The sequence below is a fragment of the Arachis ipaensis genome, chromosome B3 (genome assembly GCF_059453495.1).
Source record: "Arachis ipaensis isolate K30076 ecotype BB chromosome B3, ASM5945349v1, whole genome shotgun sequence".
In the NCBI taxonomy this organism is placed as follows: domain Eukaryota; kingdom Viridiplantae; phylum Streptophyta; class Magnoliopsida; order Fabales; family Fabaceae; genus Arachis; species Arachis ipaensis.
In genome coordinates this window covers 4,357,684-4,381,880 of record NC_142438.1, presented here as the reverse complement: position 1 = coordinate 4,381,880, position 24,197 = coordinate 4,357,684, and the positions used below count along the sequence as shown (strand labels likewise).

Sequence of the window (24,197 nt, the reverse complement as noted above, 5' to 3'; positions counted from 1 at the left end):
AAAAATAAGTCGAGATGGTTAAATTTAAAATTGTAAAAAATTAACATCTCATTCCTTCACATCTTTACAAAATAAGTTCCTTAATAATTAAAAAATTATTGAAGGGTATCTTAGAAAAAAAATAATTCAATCATTAATTTTTTTTTAAAAATATGTTAATAAAATACAATTTAATCAATAGAAAGACAATTTGTTAAAGAGTATTTTGGTAGACAAAATTGTATTACAACAAAAAAATTTTGTTAAAGAATATTTTTGTAAAAAAAATTATTTTTTCTCGAAAAATGGATAAAGTTAATGGTAGTTAACATAAAAAATTTTAAATGGATTAACGAGGAGGTTTTTTAAAAATTATAAGGAAAGAAAATGCATATTTTATAAATAAAGGGGAGGAGAGTGTCATTTGAATATCTCTTAGAGAAGGAGAATGAAATTTTCGCTAAAATGTATTATTAACAAGAACGACAATAATAATAAAATTTATTATAGTGGTTTTTTTATTATTTTATAATAAAACTTATTGAAAGTTTGTTAAGGATGAAAATTAATTTTAAATATTATTTTTAGTAAATAAAAATTTATTGAAAATTAAAGTGTTGAATTTAAATATTTTTAAACATGTATTTGACAATTAAAAATTAATTAGTATTGTGAAGAAGGTGTTGTAAAAATGTGAGACTTTAAAATAGCATTTGAAAAAGAGATTGAAACTTAGAGACAGAAATTTAATTAAGTGTATGTGTTGTGTTTGGTGTAGGATGTACATGACTGAATTATATCTCAATATTTTATTTGGTTCAAAATAAAAATAGAGATTGAAAATACATAAAATGACTAAGTTACCATAACTGTTTTAAATGAAAAAAATAAAAAACAAAGAACCCTAACTTAGGGGTGAGAAACAAGCAAAAATTCGTCGGGTCGGCTTGCAGGTAGGCTGAGTTAAAAATTTGAGACCGCTATACTAAAAAAATCCACCTAACCTACACCGCTTAATCCATGCGTTTTGGCGGGTTTTGGCCGGATGGAGTATGTTGACCCGGCGGACTTTTAGCTTTAAGGTGATACTTGAATTTAGGGTGTTATTTTTGTGCTTGTATTTGGAATGTTTGTTCATTTTACTTTAAGTTATAATTTGGACTATATTTGATTGGTTAGAGATTTGGATAATGCGGCATGGACCTGAGCGAGTTGCTGACTGCTTCTGTTTAACAGAGCTAGTAAGAACCAAGCGACAAAAACACTAACACACGAATTACGAGGTTATGGTGGTCCTGCAGACAGCGATAAGACCGGGGCTTTTATTAGGTTCTTTAATGGGTGTACAAATTCTTGTGTCTCTGTTTTTTAAAAGTATTAACAAAAATAAAATTTTGTGCCTTAAAATTTAAAATTTAATTCTAATTTTTGGCTACTAAACACGATACTAAATTTCAATTTTCTAAAGTCAAGTAACCACTTATAAATAATTTATTAGTGTTTCAAACTCTAATTCCATGTCTCAATTATTCTTATACTTTCAGTTAGCATGAAATTCTCATTTTTTGTATGTGTTTGTCCAAATTTTTATCTTTGAAATTTATTTAATGACTATGAATAAGAATTTAATATGATTGACAATAAAAAAATATATTTAAAAAAAAATGACGAACAATTTTTTGGAATAATTTTAATGTGGTCTTTTTGAATAATCTTTTGATGTTAATCATAATAAAAATTGCGTAATAATTATATAAATTATGTTAAGTAATTTATTTTATTTTGAAAATAACGTTTTTTATTTATAAAACAAAAAAAAACATTCTTTAAAATCAATTGATTATACAGCAATGTTAATGATAATAATGAAAAGTTTTGTCACTAATAATCAGTCTCCTGAAAATCAAATCGGACCGGTCAGTTCAACTGAGTTAAATGAAAAATGGTTACTTATCGGTCTAAGTAAGTCTATAAACTGTCTGACAAAAAACCGGTCGAACTAGCGATTAACCGACAAATCGGTAGAATCGTCCAGTTATTTAGAGGATTTTTGGTTCGAAAATACACCCTTTGAAACGTCGTCGTTTTGTCCATAAAAATTAAAAATAGAAAAGAAGAAAGGCTAAAGTGCTGAAGTCTGATCTGAACCCTATATCACCAATTCACACTTATATCTTCTCTCTTTTCTGAGAACCATTGCAGCCACCACCACCAATTCACACTTTGATTTTGATTTTGATTGATATGATCGTCATGTTGTTGTGTAAATGGAAGCAATTTGGGTCATGCTTTGGGAATATGGTTGTTTTTTCGTTATGAACTTTGATGATTAAAGTTATTTGTGAATTTTTAATATTAAATTATGGATAATGTATGATGAGAAATTGTAAAATTTTGAATTTTGTTAAGTTAGAAATGATTGAATTTATATATTCAAAATTATATATAGGTTTTTTAATAATTTTATTTAATATTTAACTAAACCGGTTGAACTCCGATCGAACCAGTAAATCATTGAATCAAGTGCTTATTAACCGGTCCAGTTCTCGTAACTTTGTTAATAACCAATATTTTAAAAATCGGACCAAACCGACCGGGCGAACCGGTTCAACGGGTAACGGACAAAGGGAACAGTCCGATCCAATATGTAAAACCGCTCAATTTAAAACCGCTCGAGAACCGCTAAACCGGCCGGTAACCGGTCGGTCAGACCGGACTGGAAGCCGGCCGGTTTACAAAAGACGTCGTTTCCTTTGTTGAATGAGAAAAGATTGCACGCGTTATCCACTTATCCCCCACTTCTCCAACTCCTGCTTGCAGCAAATGCCCTAGCCTCCACCAAAGAAAGCAAACCCTAGCAGCCTCCACCAATCGTCGTCGCCGTCTGTCGGAATGGGAGATTGTTGCCGCCGTCCGTCGCACTCAAGAACTACCGTCTTCGTGTTCTCGGGCCTCTCGCTGGATCCTCCGCGTCGTGTGCTTGCATCTCGCCTCTCTCCTCTGTGCTCGGCTGCTTGCGCCTCCCTCCGCCAGTGAGTGCTCGAGCTGTGCGCGTTGGTTGCTGCTCGTCGTCCGTGGTTGTCTCTGCTCGATTCTGCCTCCAAGTGTCACTGGAGTCTCGTCTCAGTCACTGGCATCTCGTGGTTCGCCTGTCTCGTCGCCGGCGGCAGAAGCAACTCGTGGGGTTGTCTCTTGCTTCGTCGCCTTCCGTGGGGTGGTCGCTCACTCGCCGTCGGACGTTGGTGAGTCCCTGCACCATCGCTTCGCTGTTCTCTCTTCTCCAGATTTCCCTTCTCCCTGTATTTTTGCATGTTGCTGAAAAAATTGCTAATCAATAAATTTGCTTGTTGCTGATCTAAATGTTGCTGTAAATCGGGATTTTACTAAGATTTGTTAAATTTGTTGCTGAATTTGTTGCTTCCTAGTCACAGAATCATAACAGAATGCTCAGTCAGTGCTTGGTTGATTGGCTTTGCTCACTGATTGTATTTGATGATAGATTTTAAATTGATAACTTTTAAATTTTAAATTTGCACTGCCCATGTTACTGATTCACTGTTCCTTCAGTGTTTTTTGTTGTTGTTAATCATTGTGATGAGCTTTGTTAAAATTGGGTTGAAAAATGTTAATCTTTCTTCATTTTTCATAGTTCTTAACTTCTGTTCTTATTAAAAAAATTGCAACTGGTGATCTTTTGATTTATTATATGCTTCATGTTTTTAATTTCACTCTGCTTCTAGGCTTTGAAATCAGTTTATGATAACTGTGATCCAGTTATTTAGTTGGATAACTGATGTAATTATTGAGTTTAAGGGATTGAGTTTTTCTGTTCTCGTTATTAGTAAGACATGGATAGTTTAGAATTTTCTATTTCTTTCCCTTACTCCTGAAGTTCGTTATTTCAAAAGATTCAGTGTTGGCTTCAAATTTCAAATGGGAATTAGGAGCTGGTGAAGATAACAACATCTTTCTGGAACTGATACAGACAAAAGTTGTCTCCGCTGCTTCTTGCACCTCCAGCACGCTATTCTCTGCCTTGCGCTACTTGAAGAAGAGGAAGGTTTTTCCCCACTGTTTAATTTAATAAATTAGTTTCAACAAATGTTTTGAGGATACAGTAGTTAGTTGACTAAAATAGAAAGAGAAATAACGTTGGTGATTTTGGGAATTTGCTTATTTATTTGTGGGTTTGAGAATACTAGTAATCTGGTATGAATGGCTTTTCATGTTTACATTGATAATATAAAGAAGAAATCAAAATGATTTAGCCTGATTCATTTAGTTCTTAAGCATAGTGTACTCCATAACTCCGGAACGAACAAATTTTTGTAGAACTTGCTAGGACCATGGAAGGATTTGCTGCAGACTTTGGACTTTATGGCAATTCAACATCTGGTTTTGCTTCATCGCGATGGGATTGGTCGTTTCTCTCCAACGCACACGTCAACAACAGTGCTCCTTTCACTCGATTGGATCCAAAGTAAGTAAGTCCATCTTTATGTGATTGGTGCGAACATGTGTATCCTTTGAACTATGATCCGTGGTTTACAATCTTCGTCATGCAAAACACAGAGATAAAAGTAAGACCATGGGATTGGAAGCTGAGTCAAAAGCAGTATCTCAAGATTGTGGGAAAGGTTGCAACAATTGCATGCCCATGCAAATCGAGATACAAGGACTAAAGGAAGAAATAAGCGACAAAGTCAAAAGATGGATGAGATGGCTGTACTACTAAGACAACTTGTGTTGAAGGCTGATGCAGACCCATCTGTTGATGTCAAGACTGTTGCATCAACAACCAAGTCAAGAAGACGATCCACTTCAAAACAAAAAGGCATGCGTAAGGATACACCTATTGATGTACCAGATTACAGCTCGGACCATTTGGCTTTTCGTCACTCAAGGCGTAAAAGGAAGACCTCATCAACTGGGACACCTAAACAAATTATCTCTGGGAAAAATGATAAGTTGACGGTAGTTTACTTATATCCCTTATGAAGTTAGAGACTTGCTTTCATTTTGTCAATGTACATCCTTTTGGAACCGTAATTTCTTCTTAAAATGTTTGTGTCCCAACAGAGGACTTTGTTCTCGGACAAAGATGAGGCCAAAGACCAAAAAGAAAGGACACCACAAACTAACAAAATTGGTCCATCAAGACCTGCAACACATATTGGTGAAAGACCTTATGTCGATCTAACTGTGCAGGGATTTGACCCAAACCAAGCAGAAGTAGGTGACAAAATTCCAAAGGTACGTATGTTCATGGAACGATGGTACAACTATAACTTGGAGGAATTTTTGTTGTCTCAGTAGAAATCTCAAGTAATGTCAAATTGAGCATTATTTTAAATGAAGTTGTGATTTATGCCACAGAGCATTATTTCAAATTTAGTGGCGCAAAGGATGGGAATGATAAGGTAAATAACAATGCCGAAGTTGTTGAAGTTGGTGGTAATAATAAGAAGCGTGCTAATGATAGTGGCAAGGATGTTGAAGTTGGTGATGATGTCAAGGAGGCATTTGAAGATGGTGCATTGGTTGCTGTTTCTAATGCTAGTACTAAGAGGTGCCCAACAAGTCTGAAGGAGCTTCTAGCCATGAGGATTCTTGAGGGTTTGGCAGTGAATTATGCTCAGAGTGTGAAGGCATTGACTGATTTTCCTTCTTATTGTGTAAGCTCTCTTCTTGAGATAAGAGTATCGCTGTTGAAAATGCGAGTGTCTAAATTTGAGAAATTTGCAGGCTGGAGAAGCAGAGCTTTGGGAAGTGATTAATGGCTATGGGATTGTGTGCCATTGTGAAGATTGCCATGGTGTTGAGGTAAGTAAAATGAAGATGCATTTAGACGAGTTAATTTCCACTTAAAAACCACCAGCCTCAACTCCAAATCACTTCCCTGATTTAACATGTTAGTTGGAAGGTAGTTATACCTGAGCTACTATATAAGGCTTTAGTTGAAATAGATTGTTTTATTTTTTTACTGTGATGCCAATTTTCTTTTTCAGGTAGTCATCATTGTTGTTGTGATGATAATCATAACAATTCTTTTTAATGGTTATTACAAATAGTCAATCAGTTGATTTTATTTCATGTGACGGACTGTTTATGATTAGCCATATACATGGTTTTATGATTGGTTCTGGTTTCTGATGCTCAATTATTAAGGTGGGGAGAAAGAAAATTACCTTTGGCATTCTAAGTACGTCTTTGATTCCCCACTTTGGCTGAAAGCCAATCCCCAAAACTCTGATGCTCACTTCCTCAGCAACAATGAACTAATACAGAGCAGATTTAAATGCACAGCAGAGGGAGAAGGAGAAGAGAGTAGACGCACTGCCTAGTGCTTACCTGCAACTGATGCCGCCACAACAGCAACGTACAGGAGAGAAGACAGCCACAGTGTCACCAAGCCACCCACACAGGTTACTTTGGTGATAGCGAGAGGGGAAGGATAGTCTAGAGACGGAGAGAGTGAGAGATAGCACCTAGGTTCTCCCTTCCCTGTATAACTCCAAAAAAAAAATATATGGCTTAGTACCCAACACACAAATGTACAATACTAAAGTATAATAATAAATTGTTTGACAATAAAGAAATACAAATTTTGACCGACCCCACCTGAATGTGGAAGAATCATTCAATGCAATTCATACTTCATCACCACATCTTTCTTCTAGTTTCAACATTCATCACCACTTCCTTCTTCTAATCACTTCTTTCACCTCCTTTTGTTTCATTAATGGAGTTGTCTTCATCTCCTAATCCTTCCCCTTCTAAGAATGCTTTTTCTAGGAAATTCAGTAAGGTTACATTTCTTACCTCTTCTATTTTATCCGTTCACACTTCAATTCACGTTACCACCACTACCACCAAAAATAGTTTTTCAATGCCAATAATTTGTGATTCTGATGCATGCAAGACTTTTAAGAATAATTCTTTATCGTAACTGGAGAGCTATGCAAGCAGCATCACAAAAACTAATAAAACCAAATCCACTGGCAGCAAATGCCTTCACTAAACTGGTAAACGAAGGACATGTTCTTGCAAGGTTCAGGGTGGGACATGATTTTGAATTTGATATTGCAAATTGCAGGTTCCAACAAGAATATTAAAGAGGCATATTTACGTAAGGCTTTCTTGTGAGTGACAAAGTTTGGATTAAAACAATTAAAACAATAAGAGAAATCATCTTTGGCCGTAACTTGGATTGTACATCCTTACGCAAGGTGAAAGTTAGAGGAATAATTGCAGGTCCCTTCTCCTTCGTCAAACAGCTTGGCATAGAAAGATTTTCGCATTGCATTCCTTCCTTAGGGAAAATAGTTATTAAGATTTGGTTTGGTTTGAAATTTCCTGGCACGTTTCACCTTGGTATCACGGCATCATCTATTTTATTACATTAATGTTAAGCCTATTACCGTGGGGAATACTATACTAGATATGCCAAAGAGAACTTTTGAATTGAAACCTAACGATAAAAAGGATTTTATTGTAAACACTGGAACTAAGTTCACATGGTTCGTATCCCGGGTTATGACCTCCTGGTAAAAGAGAGTTATGTGAACATATGATGGAATTTACCTTAAAGCTTTTCTGAATTATTGTGCTATGCGAAGTCCAAAGATGCAATAAGGAAAACTCCTACGATGAAATTTCAATTTCACTTTTCTCCAAATGTTATTGTGCATTTAGAATCTGATCAAGATTTTCATATGGCAGGATTTTGATGTGTTTACCTTTCACTTTCACCAAGACAACTGAGGAAGACGGTACTTCAATGTTTGGTGATATCCAAATGACAAATTATGAGGTGGGATATAGCGTTCTCAAGGAAATTTTTTTCAAGGCTAAAGAATGCCCAGTGTAAGCATACAAGATTGATTAGAAATAGCAATTAGCTGTGGTAATTTAATCAGCTGACTACCACACATCTGATTGCTATTTCTAACCGTCTTGTATGCTACACTGAGCATTCTTTAGCTTTAAAGTAAATTTATTTGAGAACGTGGTATGCCACTTCATAGTTTGTTATTTGGATATTACCAAAGATTGAAGTACTATCTTTAGTTATCTTCATGAAAGCTAAACACATCCAAATTTTTCTGTATGAAAATTCTATCCGAGTCTAAATGCACGACATTTGGAGAAAAGTGAAATTTCAAAGTAGGAATCTTCCTTATTGTATCTTTGGACAAAAGTGAAATTTCAAAGTAGGAATCTTCATTATTGTATCTTTGGACATTGCTTAGCACAATAATTCAGAATCAAGTTTTAAGGCAAATTCCATCATATGTTCACGCACTTCTTTGAATGGAGGTCATAGGCAGGCCATATCAACCATGTGAATTTAGTGACAGTGTTTACAATAAAATTCTTTTTACGTTTAGGTTTTAATTCAAAAGTTCTCTTAAGCATATGTAGTATAGTATTCTCCACGGTAATACGCTTAACATTAATGTAATAAAATGGATGATGCCGTGAAACGTGTTAGGGAACTCTGTTCTATGCAAACCAAATCTTAAGATACTTGTTTTTCCTATGGAATTCCAAAATCTTTCTATACCAAGCTGTTTGACGAAAGAGAAGGGACCTGGTTCAGTCCAATTGTACAATCCAATAGTTATAGCCAAAGATAATTTTGCCTAGTTCCAGGAGAGTATCCGTGCCTATTGTTTTAATCCAAATTTTGTTACTAAAAAAGATTTCTGTAAATGTACCCGCAAATATATTCTTGTTGGAACCTGCAATGGACACTTTCAAGTATGCATAATTTGCAATCAATACCTAGGCGGTTACATTGTGGATCATTACAATAAGGAACTTCTATTTTTGCAAGTTAGAAGCTTTTGTGGGGATTTATTGAGTCCCCACACTATATCACTTCCAGTGTCCACTAAAGCTTCTATCTCAGCAAATTCAAAATCATGCCCTACGGTAAATCTTGTAAGAACGTCTCCTTCGTTTATCAGTTTAGTTATGGCACGGGTGGATTTAGATTTATTGCTCCTGTGCTGTTGATTGCATAGCTCTCCTGTTGTGACAGCGATAAAAGAATGATTCTTAGAAGTCTTGCATGCATCGCAATTAGAAATTATTGGCATTGAAAAGCCATTTTTGGTGGTGGTGGTGGTGGTGGTGGTGGTGGTGGTGATGGTAACAAAAGAGGTGAGAAATATAACCTTGTTAAATTTCAAAGAAAAAATATTATTGGGAGGAGAAGGATTAGGAGATGAAAGAAGTGATTAGGAGGAGGAAGTGGCGATTACGGTTGAAACTAGAAGAAAGAGGTGGTGATGAAGTGTGAATTGCATTGAGTGATTCTTTCACTTTAAGGTGAGATAAGTCGAAATGTGTATTTCTTTATTGTCAAGTAATTTATTATTATACTTTAGTGGGAGAACCTAGGTGCTATCTCTCATCTCGACTATCCTTCTCTCGCTCTCACCGAAGTAACCTGCGTGGTGGCTTGGTGACGCTGCGGCTGTCTTCTCCTCTCCTGTACGTTACTTTCTGCATTTTCAGGCCTCCCATTTAGCTACTATGATTTCCTTAAGGTATGTTTTTCATTTGTCTAGATATGTCAAGAATTATCTACTCTTGTAACTAGTTAAGTTATGGCTATTATCCCTTCAAAAGAAAGAAGAGAAGAAGAAAAAAAATACAAAGGTAACTGATATGATGTTTCCTATAAATGGAACTGGTACTTTAATTTGCATTAAATAGAAATTAGAAAGAGTGGTTATATGATAAATGGCCTGACTTATTCCTTGCTAAATATATTTTGTTCGTAATTATCTTTGTGAAGTGTTAATTTATGATCCATTTCTTTGAATCAGGTTGTACTTATCATTTATCCATTCCTTTGGCTCAAACTTTATCTGCATTTGTTCAAGCAGCGACGTTCAAAACTCTTTAAGTGCCAAGATAAGAAAAGAGCGTGAGGAGCCATTGATCTTGGTTGTTATTGACATCTTGTTGAACTTCTGAATTTGTATTATTACTTCCATATACTGATATACACACATAGTTTAGTTTCAATCAAGCTGAGATAATAACTTTCTTTAATGGGGCCGCTGCAGACACTGATTTGTATTTGCATATACGAATCTTTTCTGACTTACTGACATTGTAATTATGCTAGCTAATGCAGTTCTTGCATGCTAGAGGATGTGTAGTTCTGTAAACTCTGCTGATTTCTACCTTTTGTGGATTCATATTGAGTTATTGACCTATTCAATAAAATAGCTTAGAAAGTTAGCTTGTTCAAACTAGTTCACTCCTTTGGAAGAATGTGTATGTTGTTGCTTGTTAAACTACAGATTTTAGTGTCAAGATTAATGGTTTTTATCCAATGATTTTAGTATCAAGATTAATGGTTTTTCTCTTTAAGTTGATCATATGTAAATAGTGTAGAGTTTAACTAAAATGATATTTTCTTACAGAACATTGCAAAGTAGTAAACAGGAATCAACATGTTGAGAAAAAGGAAATATTACAAGGTACAAACAAAAACAACAGAGATCAAACATCCATATATGGGAAGCCAAACAAGCCATCCACCACACTTTTTAAAAAATAAACTCAAGTGTGTGGTTTTACTGTTTTACCCTTCATCAGGAGTTCAGGTCTTTCAATAATCTGTGGTTGGAAGCTGCTCATGAGTGTTTTGGTTGATGAAGAAAAGCTCATAGACAAGTGCAGCAATTCCTGCACCAATAAATGGGCCAACCCAATAGACCCAATGGTTGGCCCAGGTCCAGCTAACAACAGCAGGCCCAAATGACACTGCTGGGTTCATGGATGCACCATCAAAGGCACCACCAGCCAAGATGTTTGCACCAACAATGAAGCCAATTGCAATTGGTGCAATTATTCCAATGTTACCCTTCTTTGGGTCCACTGCAGTTGCATAAACTGTGTACACCAACCCAAAAGTCATCACTATCTCTAAGACTAATGCATTTGCTGCTCCAACCCCAGATGAAAGTGCAAATGCAGATGTTTCCTGCAATAGCATGAATAAAATGTTTCCTTAAATTTAGTACAAAAAGAGAAACATTAATGATCACTAGTCAGAAGGGGAAAAAAAATGGTTAGATAAGGCTGAAAAATTTGTATATCATTTTCAAAAAATGTTAATTTCCTTAAAATGGTCTTAGTTTTAAAAATATAGGTCTAATTTTTTTTTTTACAGGTTACAAAAAAATAATATTTTTTTTTTCTGATTTTATATATAGATATTTTTGCAACATGTGAATGCTCTGTGTAGATCACTTCAGCCACCCATTTTAGTGAATTACAACTCAAAAAACATTTAAAAATTAATTTCTAAAGAATTATACTACTTCCCTTCAAAGTTAATGGTCACGTTAATAAAATTATGTCAAAACTTTATTTTTTTTTTTATATGATAGTTAAATGATTGACGGAAACAGTTTATTTTATCATAACTATTTTCAAGTAACGAAGCATAATCATTGAGTTTAGTTATCCAATAACCAATGCACTTTTTATGAAATAATTTAGTTATCTTCATACCAATCCACCAGTGGCGAATTTAAGGAGCAAGCAAGCAACAATGGAGCCAAGCAACTGAGCAATCCAGTACAAAATGCTTCTAAGGAGGGTAATGTGGCCACCGACAAAGGCGCCAAATGTGACGGCAGGGTTGACATGGCCACCGGAGATGTTAGCACCGACGGAAACCGCCACGAAAAGTGCAAAGGCATGGGACAGAGAAGCCGCCACTACACCAGCTGGTGTTGCTGCGCCATTGTTCGTTAGCTTGTCTGTCAAAACCAAACATCCACCCATTAAATTAGTATCAGAATTGTTAAAAACTCAGGTGCCGTCAACTTCAGTTGAAAACTGTTAAATAATTTGATTGATTTAACTAAATTTTTATCTAATAGTTCTTAATTATTAGTTTTATGTGAAGTTGATAGTACTTGAGTTTTCACCATCAAAATTATTATAATTAAACATTTAGAATTTGATATTTTTCTAATAATTAAAAAAATTAAATTAAAATTATAAAAACACTTGTAATATTATGTATGTGAAAGATTGTTAGAGCTTACTATAAGCCATGCCAGAGCCTTCCCCAGCAAAGACAAAGATAAGCATGGAGATGAACTCTGCAAGTGCAGCCTTAAGTGCATCAGCTTGGCTGAACTCTGAAGCATTTCCAATGGCGATTCTAGAAATCGGCATTTTTTTTTATTTAATTAACGAATGTTACCTTAGGTTGCTAATAAGCTTCTTGATGTGTGATATTGCTCCTATACTAGTTGTATATATAGCACTTAGAATTTGAATATTTGGTGTATGTAACGTTGTTGCAGTTGTAGAGCAAAAAGGCACGGGGAAAAAATGGTTGAAAAGAAAAATGTCGGGGCCTCCGGTTTGTTCTGGTGATGCAACGTGGACGGTGTGATGTGATGCTATGGAGGCTGGATCACCGACCGATGACTGACTCGTGATTAGTGGGGCCTTTCATTACCATTTGGACCCAAATTTATGGATTTGGATCCTCTAAAGTTTGAATTTCACTTTAGAGAGTAAAGTGTGATCTCTCACCATTGATTTCATAGGTGGGACCAATAATAAATATGAAAGAGAAACTATTCAAGGGGAGAAGATCACACTTTACTCTCTAAAGTGAAATTCAAACTTTAGAGGATCCAAATCCCAAATTTATATATTCACTAATAAGGTGACAAATAAATTCAGAGTATTTATATGTTGCATAAATTAGTCTCTAAAAAAAATTAATAAAGTTTTTTAAGATAATAAATATGAATATAAATTAGTTTAAATAAAGACATTTTACTCTAATTATAGATATTAATTTAAAAGTAATGTGTTTATAACTTTATATATACTATTTTATAAAATTTTATTAATATTTTTTTTTAAAGATGAATCTGTTCAAAGTATAAATTTTTATAAGTTTATTTGTCACTTTATTCTATATTGATTTACTTTGTTTTGCAATATAATTTTGTAAAGATTTTGCAAAAATCAATTCTTAAAATATTACTTTCTACGTACAAAATTTATTTTATTAACTACGATTTTGGTCCTAAGGTATAGGTCGAAAAAATTTTTTATCCCTAACCTTTTTTTGTATATAAAATTATCCCTAAGGTTTAAAACTAAGTTTTAAAATCATTCTTTTTACTTAAATATTAAAATTTTAGACCAAATTATCCATACAAAAAAATTATAAAATAAAAAAAAAAGAAAGAGAGTGTTTCTACTCATGTGAACAGAAAAAGGAAGAAGAAGGAGGAAAAAGTGAAAAAGAAGAAAAAGAAGTTGTCCACGATCCCCTCTTTCTCCGCTTTCGCCGCCACCTTTGTACGATTTTGGTCCATAAGATAAGGATAATTTTAAAACCAGGTTAAACTTTAAGGATGATTTTGTATGTAAAAAAAATTAAAGACAAAAAAAAAATTTCGATATATATTTTAGGGATTAAAATCGTACTTAACCCTTATTTTTTCTATTATATATGATGTATAATAATTGTCATTTTCATTGTGTTTGGAAGGGACAAACAAATTCACGATGATAACTATGTTACATTAGTTACATGTAATTTTTGTTATAAATTTTGTTACCTCGTTCTTGTACTAAATAGCAACAACTTTTTTTTTTTTCTGTCTAAGATTAGACTTAGCCTAATTAAGCATTATGTCACTACTCACTATAGTATTAGCTAAAGTGAGTTGTTAGATAAAATTGAAAAATAAGTAGGTAGCTTTGGGAGAAGGTGGAACATAGTGGGTTGGATTTATTTGAATGTATAAGCATATAAATATAAAATCATGCATAAAGCTAGTTACGACTGCTAATTTTACATTAAAATAATAATACCTAAGTTTATGGATTGAATCTGAACCACTAATATAGCTACCAAGTACTATTTAAATGTGTGTCCTCAAATATGATGGATCCACAAGTATTTTTCAAATTTTTAAAAATAATTGTCCTATTATATACCCCCTGGTTCCTAGCCCTACAAAAATGTCTTAATATTTAAACTTATCGGCTTCATTAATTTAATTATGGACGGCTTAAAGGGGGGAATAATCTAAACCAAGTTGACATCTCTTTTGGTGTGATAACTGATAACAGAGAAACAATGCAAAATAGCGAATTTAGAAATAACGGGATTTTGGAATTTGATAGTGATGTTGTATGTGCTGTGACTTGTGAATTGTGATGATAGGAGTGTATTGGTAGTATTTGATTATTTGCATGGATTTGAAAGTGATGAATCTAGAGAACTTTATAACAAGAATTCATCACCTTTTTTTTTTGGGTGTTATAAAATTTATTAGTGCAAAGTGAACTTATGACTATACTATTTTTCTCGAAGGAGGTTCTGAGAAGAAAAATAAAAGAATAGAGTTCAATACATTTTCTTTTTTTTTTGGACATAATTTTCTTTTTTCTTTAAGGGTCGAAATTTCAGTACTTCAGAAGCAAAAACTTCAGCAGGTCCCATCATTGCAATGTTGATCCAGTCCATGTTTAAATGGGCCTAAAATTGGAGGCTTTAGTTGTTATAGGGGAGTCTGAAATATGGGCCTACTCAATCAAATCTCCGTTTTATGGGCCAAATATAAGCCCTAAAATTTCAACCCAACTTAGTGTTAACCAGAAATAAATTCAAATTCGCGACAAATTAGTTTTTAATTTATCGAATTAGGAGGTATAAAAATAAAAAATTCCGGCGGTGAGCTAATAGCCTAACATGCATTATTTTTCAGTCCCAAAAAAATAAATTAATTTAAAGAGAACATATTTATTTTTGGCATAGTGATTTAATGTTAATTTCAATATTTACCTGAGGAACAAGTATTAGAAATCCAGAATCCTTGGCATATATATACATGATGAAGTCATGAACAAACTTGAAAGTAAAGCATAATTATTAGTAAGCATATATGTGTTGGCAAAAAGTGTATATTCAAACGCTGAGCGACATGATTTACACTTTGTACTTGCATTCTAACTCTCTCCATCATTTTTGTACCTTCGGATTTCTTCTTCTTTGTGAAATAATTTCATTTTCACCTATTCACAACCTTGCCAAATTTTCATTGTAATTAAAAAAAAAAAAAAGTCATGCATCTTGGAAGTAATTATAATTATTATTGGAGCGTTACACTTTTAGACTACGATCCCTTTACATTAGTTGTTGATTCTTGAGATTCCAATCAACAAGAAACAAAAACACAAGAATAAGGCAATTGCATGTGATGTTATAGTTTGGCTACAATACTCTTTTATATTCTCAAGGAAGCATCTAACTAAAATCATTGCAAATTGAAATTACTTTGAACATTATTTGACCTAAGTTACTATTTATCTAAAAAGGAAGGATTAAAAGTTTTGAGTAGATTCGTTTTGTTTTCATGTGGGGCATCACACATTCACACATACCTAATAAACACCAACTCATTCACCAGCTTGTCTCCCTTTCTGCAATAGACAGGAGCCTTTGTGCCTTTAATTTCCTTCAACAATATGTGTATATAATCATTATACTTTTGTTCTAAAGCTGAAAAAAAAAAAAAAAGAGCTTCATTTTTGCATTGTTTTTTGGCCACTTATTTACATTGTCTGGTTATTAGCCCGTTATCATATAATATCTTATTCTAGGATCCTAGAAAAAACAAAAAAAAAAAAACACTGTTGTTGTTGAACTTTTAAATAAATATCAACACCAGGAACTAATTAATTAGATAAGCCTATAATAATTGATGTATGGAAAATAAACCTGGCTAAGTCTCATCTGATTATATATAACCAACTGAGTTGGTTGAGTGGTTAACTCATCCAATGGCTTAGATAAGTACTAGAATTTCGAATACTGCTTTATAAATACAATAACTTATTGATTAATGACAAATCTTTAAATAGAATTTTAATTCGCATTAATTTTTTTGTCCTACTGAATTGAGGGATATCGTGAATATATAATATATAAGGCTGCCTTTGTTTACAGAGACAGGAACACTGATACACAAAATCGTGTTTGGCAGAAGAGACATGGACAGAGACAATGTGTCCAGAGACACTGAATTAGTGTATTTTGTGTCCACCCTGACAGGAAGGACACAGAGACACTAATAAGGGATACAATTTATTTTTTATTTTTTCTTTCATTATTCTTGTTAATTTTTCGTAATTATATTTTTTATTGTTATATTTTTCATCTCAAATTTTTTAAATGGAAAAAATGAGAATAAATTGAATTTTCATAATTTGTTCTAGTTTATCACCAAATAGAATACAAAAATACAACATTTCGTGTCTCTGTTTATCATGTTTATCAATGTCTTATCCTATCCAGTTATCAGTGTCTTGTCATGTCCTGTTCTTAGAAACAAACGCAGCCTAAAGGATGCGTAGAATGAGATCCCTAATTCTCCATGCATTTACTTGTAACAAACCACAAGCTAAGTTGCATTATATTGCAATTCATTGCATTTGTTACAATAATGAAGATTGAACTTGAAAGTTGAAAGTGAGATGTGAGTGTGAACATACATAGATTAGTGATTAGTAGGAATTGAAGAAGTAGAGAAGTGAAGTTGGTGATGGACGTGTCTCAACCTTGGATGCTGCACATGAATCAATCTGCTGTCTCCATGTGCATTTCATTCCACAAACATGCGAACTCAACTCCATAATAATAATATCGTAATCTTAGCTTTTAGGAATGGATATAAATATATAATTGCTTTTAATTTGAATCAGATATGTACGTATAGTAATCTCAATTCTCAAGTGAAATGGTGTCAAAAATAACGCGGCATGCACGCCGATTTCATAGATTTAATTTGTCAAAAAAATTAAATTAAGCTACATAGTACATATATAACTACAAATTTCTCATCAATAGACAGTAATTGAAACCTGCTTTGTTAAACAAGAAAAATATTCTGTTACAGCTCAATTAATTAAATTATTTGATCTAATTACATTGCTTGAATTAACCACAGTCATCTCATCCGTATATATCAAACATGCATAATAAATTAATAAAAAAATATAGGTAGACAATGAAAATATTAAATAATGTGAATAATAGATATATTAAATGTTCATTTCACTAGGTGTACATATTGTTATTTTAATATTAAAATTTAGATGGTTAATTTAAAGATGTTGTGTGTTTTTATTTGATTAGTGGTTGTTCATATTGTTTAAGATGGTCATTGTTTATCCAGCACTCTCCTAAATTAATAATGTAATCAATCTGATAGCAGTATATAGAGGCTTTCTATAATTAATTATACCTACACTAATGTAAATCTAATTTTTATTTTTTTTTTCACAATATCCCTCAATTTGACAAGTCAAAAATTAATCAATCACAAATTTAAATTTTATTTACAAGTCTATCTCAAATTAATAAGTTGATGCATATATAAAATAAGGTTTATATCTCCTTACACAAATAATTAATTATTTATTATTATATTAATAAAAATAACTAATTTTTAAATATATAACTTAAAAATTTATCTAAAAATGTAAATTTAATTAAACGAGAGCGTTGCTCTTTGCCTCTTCATACTGCATACATTAAAATTAAATTCATTTGCTTAGTCAACTTTTTGGAGGTGCATATAAATGACGACAAAGCAAAACAATAAAGATTATTATTATTATGTGAACAAACATTACACAAACACGAACACAAATGCATGTGCATGTGTTGTTGATGCAGCTACATATAGTGCTAGATACATCGTATTAAGGTGTTAATCACTTTTTCAACGATAATTAATTTCAGCAACTTTTGTCGTATTCAAAGCTTTGTTGTTATGTTGCATCCATTTGCTTGTGCGGCTTTGTACGTTTCCTCCTTCAAAACAAACAAAAACTCAATTAAAATACTAATAATATATTTATTATGAGAGGAGCACTAACAAAGTTTTTAATTATTAAAGGATGGCACAATCTAAGCTAATTACATAATAATTAATTATTGTAGTAAGTGATCAGGGAAGTGAAGTTTTGCTTTCTCTTGTTTTAATAACAAAGACTTATTATTTGTCTATTGTGTGAACTGTTTTTAGAGTTACTTTCTTTTCTCTTCAAAGATTTAAAAAAAAAAAAAATCCTTTTTTCTTTAATACATTCTTTGATTCTTAACATCAATAAGCTAAACAAAAGAGTTTGTTTTACTAAATTTAGTTCGTGTTAATTCATTTGTTTGTTTAAATAAATGTTAAATTTAAATTTCATCTTATTTATATGCATAAAAACATATTAGTTGAAGTTAAACTCTAGAATAAGGCTTCATATTAACCGTGTGTATTAAAATAATTTATGAGATTTAAATTATATTAATTATGTCTCTGAAATTAACAAAAATTATCATATTAATTTTTAACTAAGTTTTTATCTCAAAAAGAGAGAGGGGCATAAATGGATAATGTTAGGTAGACAAAAAAAAAATAGCCAAAACTTACTTTATTTGGTATTAATTAATTATTGCAACAATTAATGAACGCTAAATAAGGCAAATTATAACTGTTTTTGGCTGATTTTCTTTGGTTACCAAACATTTTCGGACATAAATATGGGGACATAAAGAGGTGGTATCCTGCTTCCTCCAGCCATGTTCCTAAACTTGTATAAAAACGTGAAAAGGGCCAAATGATTGAAATGCAAAATAATGGTAGCTATAGAGAAATTAATTAGATTAATTTTATGGTGCTTTTTATTTGGTGTCTAATTTTTGTCTAATTTTTTTTTATAATAATTTTAAAATATTTAAAAAAATTCTACTTTTATACTTTTTAAATTTAAATTAATTATTTAACCTATTTTAATAATTAAACAACATTTTTAGCCATCATAGCAAACACCAATTAATTAAGGGCATGGATGGCAAGTCAACTATTATATAGCCTTCAGTTTTATCGGATAGTACAAGCTTCAAACTGCAATCACATCTCAATCTAGTATACTATAATATAGTATAGTATAGTATAGGGTATGGTAGTGTGGCAGTTGCAAGATAATGTTAAAAATTGTGTCCAACATCTATGTTTTATAACTCATAAATGTGGTGACAAAAAGTTTTTTTTTTTTTATCTGCCATAATTTATGTCTTCAAACAATTTAAATGAATGTAGGTAAAAGCTATACCAAGTTATTCAATTTTCAATTGTTTTCAGTATTTTTTGAATAAAATCATTTATGGTAGAAATTTAAATTGATAAAAAAAGATATAATTTATTATCACACAAGAGAATTTTTTAAGTTTGAAACACAAATGATTATATATAACACTATTTTTGGTTTGAAATGTAAATTTTTTAGAATATTAAAAATCGAATTTTAGATCTTTTAAAAAAATTTTAATATTATATTATAAAATCACATACTTTAAAATTTAAGTAAATAATTTATATCACTAATAATTCATATATAGAATTTTAATATTGGTCTTCTAATTGAATATGAAAAAGTTTTTTTTTTTAATGATATTGTAAAGTAAAAGAGAAAAAAGAAAAGAGAAGAAAGGCAAGAGCTAACAATATAATGATGACTAATAACCTCCAAGCGTGTGTATTAATCGAAATTAGTTGTAATTGAAAATTAAAAAAGGAATCAACAGCTGTAAGAAAATAAAAATTAAATGATGACCCGTTGGCGAGACTAAAAAATTTGGATATAAAATTGTTATGTGTTATTCTCAAAAATAGGAATGAGTAGTGTTGATCAAATATGGGGTGGTGAAGTCAGCATTTTCGGACAGTGAGCGATAAAAACTCATTTAAAAAATAATATTAAAAAATTTAGCCAATTCTATGGAGTCTATGATTTGGTGTCTAAATTTTACCTAATTTTCTTTTTGTAGTAAGTTTTGAATTTTTAAAAATTATTTATTTTTATATCTTTTAAATTAAATATTAATTTTTAACTCTTTTTAGTAAATAGACACCACCTTTTAGGCACTATAACATTCACAAAAAATTTTTACTTTTAAAAACTCATCTGAGCGAGAATTCATTTTTTTCTATTTTCATAAATGTAATCCTGCCGCCTCTTCCATCTAGCAGAAGTTTTTTTTTTAGCTCAAGAACAATAAAATCCTTAAAAATCTCATAAAAAATCTCCCTTCCTTTTTATTGAGTTCGAAATCTTATTGTAACAACTATAAAAATAATTTTTTTTTCTTTACCACAAAAACTAAAACCTTTTATCAAAGGGTGTTTAGGAAAAGAACAAAATGTGAAGCAGAAACACCAAGATTTATAGAAAGAGTGTTTCAGGTGTTGTTGATTTATAAACAGAGCAAAAATGGTTGAAAATAAAAGTTTAAGTGTTTGAAGTTTGAACTCAACAAAAAATAACTTTTATATTTCTCTTAAGATAATGTTATTTTTTGAAGAGAATTTTTACAAGACAATAATTTTTTTCTTTCTAGAGTCAGAAACTCAAACTGGCTCGAGACACTTAGCCACTCAACTGCGCATGACCAAAACTGAACTAATATAAAAAATAATTTCTGATTAGACGATTGCGCTTAAATATAAGCTTAAAAACATTGACTTGTATAACAAGTAATCTAAAATTTATATTAATACATATTAATTAATTACTGCAAAAAAAAATTAGACTCATTTAACAAAATTACATCCCTCCCTAATTAATTTACATGATACCAATAATAACAAATTTGGATTTAATTGAAAAAAGAGAGTATCGCATTAATTAAAACATTAATTCATATAGCTCCATTGTCCATTCCTTTTCCCCTGAATAATAATAATAAATAAATAATAACATACTTATTAGTGTTTTTGGTGCAATCATCATCATCATTCTCCATCTCTTCCTTCTATATATAAAAGAGAGAATACACTATATTTTAAGCGTTCTCCCTCTCCTTCTCCTTCCTGCTACATCAGTTTCTAGCTTCTACTATCTTAGAAGCTTTAATTTCAAAGTAACAACAATGGAAGACGTGTATTATTCGGCATTGATTTGCCAACAGGTGCGGTGTTTCACATTGTTTCTTTGTCTTTCTCTCTCTCTCTCTCTCTCTCTCTCACTTTTTTCCATCTTAATTTTATGTCTTGGTTTTCATGCATTCTCTTATACCCAATTATCTTTTATGTTTTATTTATGCTTCTTGTACATTCTTGTTTAATTCTTGTTCAATACTTAAATTCAAAATATTGAGAGTTATATATTTTCTGTTTAATACATATAGTAATATAGTGTATGTTGCATTTAATTTATCTCCTTCAATCTATCGATCATATGTTAAAATTTTCTGGAAAAAAAAAGAAGGATTAATTAGTCCTTGAATATTGCTTTTCCCTTCTTTTCATTGTTTGTTTGTTGTGTTGAACGTTCTGTCTCTCAGTGAAGATATTTTTATTTTTCTGTGCATTATTATTACATTTTCACAGGGCCCATTTTCAAACATGATAGGCTCCATAATTTCATAGTTGACCATATTTTTATTTTATTTTCTACCCCTTTTCTTTAGTTCTGGAAAATTTGTCCTTTATTAATGTCCATATTTGTTTCCTTATTTACCAAGGAAGGTTTTTCATCTTTTTTCCGTAGAACATTGTATTCAATTAATTATAGGTTATATATATATATATATACTACATGGTTATATGTGTTGTTTAATTTGTTCTTTCCTAATAAGAATCTTTGACAAAACCAAAAAATAAAAAGCTAGTGTGTCAAATCTCACTTTAATGTCTGAGAAAAAAGCATCAAAATCATGACATTGATCTTGGAATCTTCCCTAAAACAAAATCACTTTCTCTATCTTTTGTTTGTTATAGTTTACTCTATCTCCATTCCCTTAATATTCGCCTTAAATTCCAACCCGTAATTTACGTTTCATTCTCAGCCAAAATATCAGCATTGTGTTTATATCAAAGTTCTTATTTTTCAAGAGTCAATGAGTATTTTACATAAGTAAGAATTGACCCAGTTTCTGATTTTTGGTTTTTTTTCTTTTTTCAGAGAGATGAAGAATTGAGGCAGAAGCTTGAGGATGCAAAACATGAAATTGAAATCATGAAGAATGTGAAGTTGGAACTCTTGAATATGTTGAACATGGCATACCAAGAGAGGGATGAAGCAAAGTTTCAACTACAGAAACTAATTAACAATTTCATGCCATTTGATGCCAATAATAACAATTATTCTTATTCAAGCATCACAGAATCCAAGAGTGTGTCACATGATTCACTAGATTCTCCTTTCTTTGACACTGTTTCTTCTCCTGAATTCTCAAACATCAACAATGTAGTTGTTGATTCTTCCAACAACAACAACATGGGGCATTATCTATATCAGAACATGGTTCAAGTTCAAGACATGAATTTCTCAAAACATGATCCTGCTGCTGAGATTATTGATTTTCTTGCCAAAGGTAGAGTCTTGCCTCAAAAGGGTAAGCTCCTTGAAGCTGTGCAAGAATCTGGTCCATTGCTTCATACCCTTCTCCTTGCAGGGCCACTTCCTAATTGGAGAAACCCTCCACCATTGCACCAAATCAATGTTCCACACTTAACCATCAATGAGGATTATTCTGTCAATTCTAATTCCTTTGTAGAACATGGGAATTCTTCATTGCTGCAGCCAAAGCTCCTTCCATCATCACAATCCTTATTGTGTTCTTCGAATCCTCCATCGGCATGTTCGGCTTTTATGCTCAACTTTGATGGCACTGCTGGATCATCATCATCATCATGGAACAATGCACGGCAATTGAGTTCATCAAGTCCTAGTGTTAGGTTCCAAATTCCTTCAAGGAAAAGGCAAAGGCATCAATGAGCTTAATTAATTTCTATTTTTGAGAGTTTCATTCCCTGAGTCCTAATTTTTCCACTATGTAAATGAAGTTAACAGCAATCAATGTAAATGTCATATCTTGCATTTGATTATTGGCAATAGATTTTGGTTTTAGTTTAAAAAAGGTTCCTTTTTTTGTGTTCTGTTACCAAAAATAATTTGTCTTTGGATGCTAAATTTTGTTTATTGTTAACAACAGAAACACCCTTGTGCCTGTCACAAACACAATACTAATTAGTATTTAATTATGATATAATCAAAGACCATGCTTCTTAATCAGCAATATGAATCTACACTCCTTGGTTTTAACCGTCCTTAGATGCTCATATTTACGCTTTGGTTTTCACGCATATTTTGAAACTCTGTAGCTTCACTTTCATTAATCTGATTAACACAGATGTCTTCTGAATCTGCAGAACCTGAAGACACTTTTTTCCTAATTTTCTCAATTTTGGTTTTTTTATCTCCACTGGTTTACTTCTGGATACGGAATCTTCTCCTACATGTATTAAAATGCGTGATGAGATCTAGGAACCATGCTCATAGGGGACATGGAGATGGATTAGATATTGAAGATCCTTCTTCTCCACAGTTTCGAAACAGTGGTTTGGAATCTTCTGCTGTTCGCTCTCTTCCAATGCACCAGTTCAAGGTAAATGAAGGAGGAGAACACAAGCAGATTAACACAGACTGTGCCATTTGTCTTGGAGAGTTCGAAGAAGGGGAGTGGTTGAAACATCTTCCAAATTGCTCCCATGGCTTCCATGTTCCGTGCGTGGACGAGTGGTTTCGGTCTCATTCAAGTTGTCCTCTCTGTAGAACCTCTCTCTCTGTTTTGTCCTAAGGCATACTTTGATTGGGGATGCACATTTTCTACCCAACTAGCAATGGAAAGCCAACGTCATACGTAGGAGTTGGTTCTGTTTAAAGCATAGGTTAATGTGGTAACATGTATACATAGGATCTAGGAAGAACATCAAATGTTTGTTGTACTTTTGTGTTTCAAGCAGAGTGTAAAGTACAGTATAAGATTATGAATTGCAGTAGCAGCCAATTTTGCACGTCTCAAAAGTGTCGAGAGTAAATTGTGTGTCACTTATTCATCACCTTATTATGTCCATATCCTATTTAATAACAATAAATTATTATTCATTTGAAGAAAATGGTATACTGGTAAATCAACAAATGATGTTAACGTGTCATTTTGTCAAAATTAACAGCGACTTTCAATAAAGACGAACATATGACCAAAACAAGTGCAATTTGAACTACCCATCTGGCAGTATTTTCGGTGCCAGAAGTATATTCATAATAATGGCTGCTTTACAAATAAGTTGAACTTTCGGCTG

The 24,197-nt window shown here is 32.2% G+C and overlaps 3 protein-coding genes and 1 long non-coding RNA gene across 4 annotated transcripts; 3 read left to right on the top strand and 1 right to left on the bottom strand.

The window, feature by feature from the left end:
- Window positions 1-1,169: 1,169 nt before the first annotated feature.
- LOC107629138 (uncharacterized) lies at window positions 1,170-6,599 on the top strand. Its single transcript, XM_088506581.1, has 8 exons — window positions 1,170-1,220; window positions 2,750-3,221; window positions 3,888-4,039; window positions 4,312-4,463; window positions 4,552-4,953; window positions 5,059-5,232; window positions 5,356-5,654; window positions 5,725-6,599. The coding sequence occupies exons 1-5, from the start codon at window positions 1,170-1,172 to the stop codon at window positions 4,712-4,714; spliced, it is 990 nt and encodes a 329-aa protein (XP_088362707.1). The 3' UTR covers window positions 4,715-4,953; window positions 5,059-5,232; window positions 5,356-5,654; window positions 5,725-6,599.
- A 1,861-nt stretch (window positions 6,600-8,460) lies between these two features.
- On the top strand, window positions 8,461-10,250 carry LOC148569679 (uncharacterized). Its single transcript, XR_015907289.1, has 2 exons — window positions 8,461-9,536; window positions 9,819-10,250. It is a non-coding gene; the product is annotated as an uncharacterized LOC148569679 (long non-coding RNA).
- Window positions 10,251-10,397: 147 nt separating this feature from the next.
- Window positions 10,398-12,270, bottom strand: LOC107629136 (aquaporin TIP1-2). The gene is made up of 3 exons (XM_088508528.1): window positions 12,063-12,270; window positions 11,521-11,771; window positions 10,398-10,987 (listed from the first exon to the last, which is right to left on the bottom strand). The coding sequence occupies exons 1-3, from the start codon at window positions 12,193-12,195 to the stop codon at window positions 10,613-10,615; spliced, it is 759 nt and encodes a 252-aa protein (XP_088364654.1). The 5' UTR covers window positions 12,196-12,270; the 3' UTR covers window positions 10,398-10,612.
- Window positions 12,271-20,905: 8,635 nt separating this feature from the next.
- On the top strand, window positions 20,906-23,025 carry LOC107634111 (uncharacterized). The gene is made up of 2 exons (XM_016337686.3): window positions 20,906-21,019; window positions 22,015-23,025. Exons 1-2 carry the CDS (start codon window positions 20,981-20,983, stop codon window positions 22,828-22,830), a joined length of 855 nt encoding a protein of 284 aa, XP_016193172.1. The 5' UTR covers window positions 20,906-20,980; the 3' UTR covers window positions 22,831-23,025.
- Window positions 23,026-24,197: the final 1,172 nt, after the last annotated feature.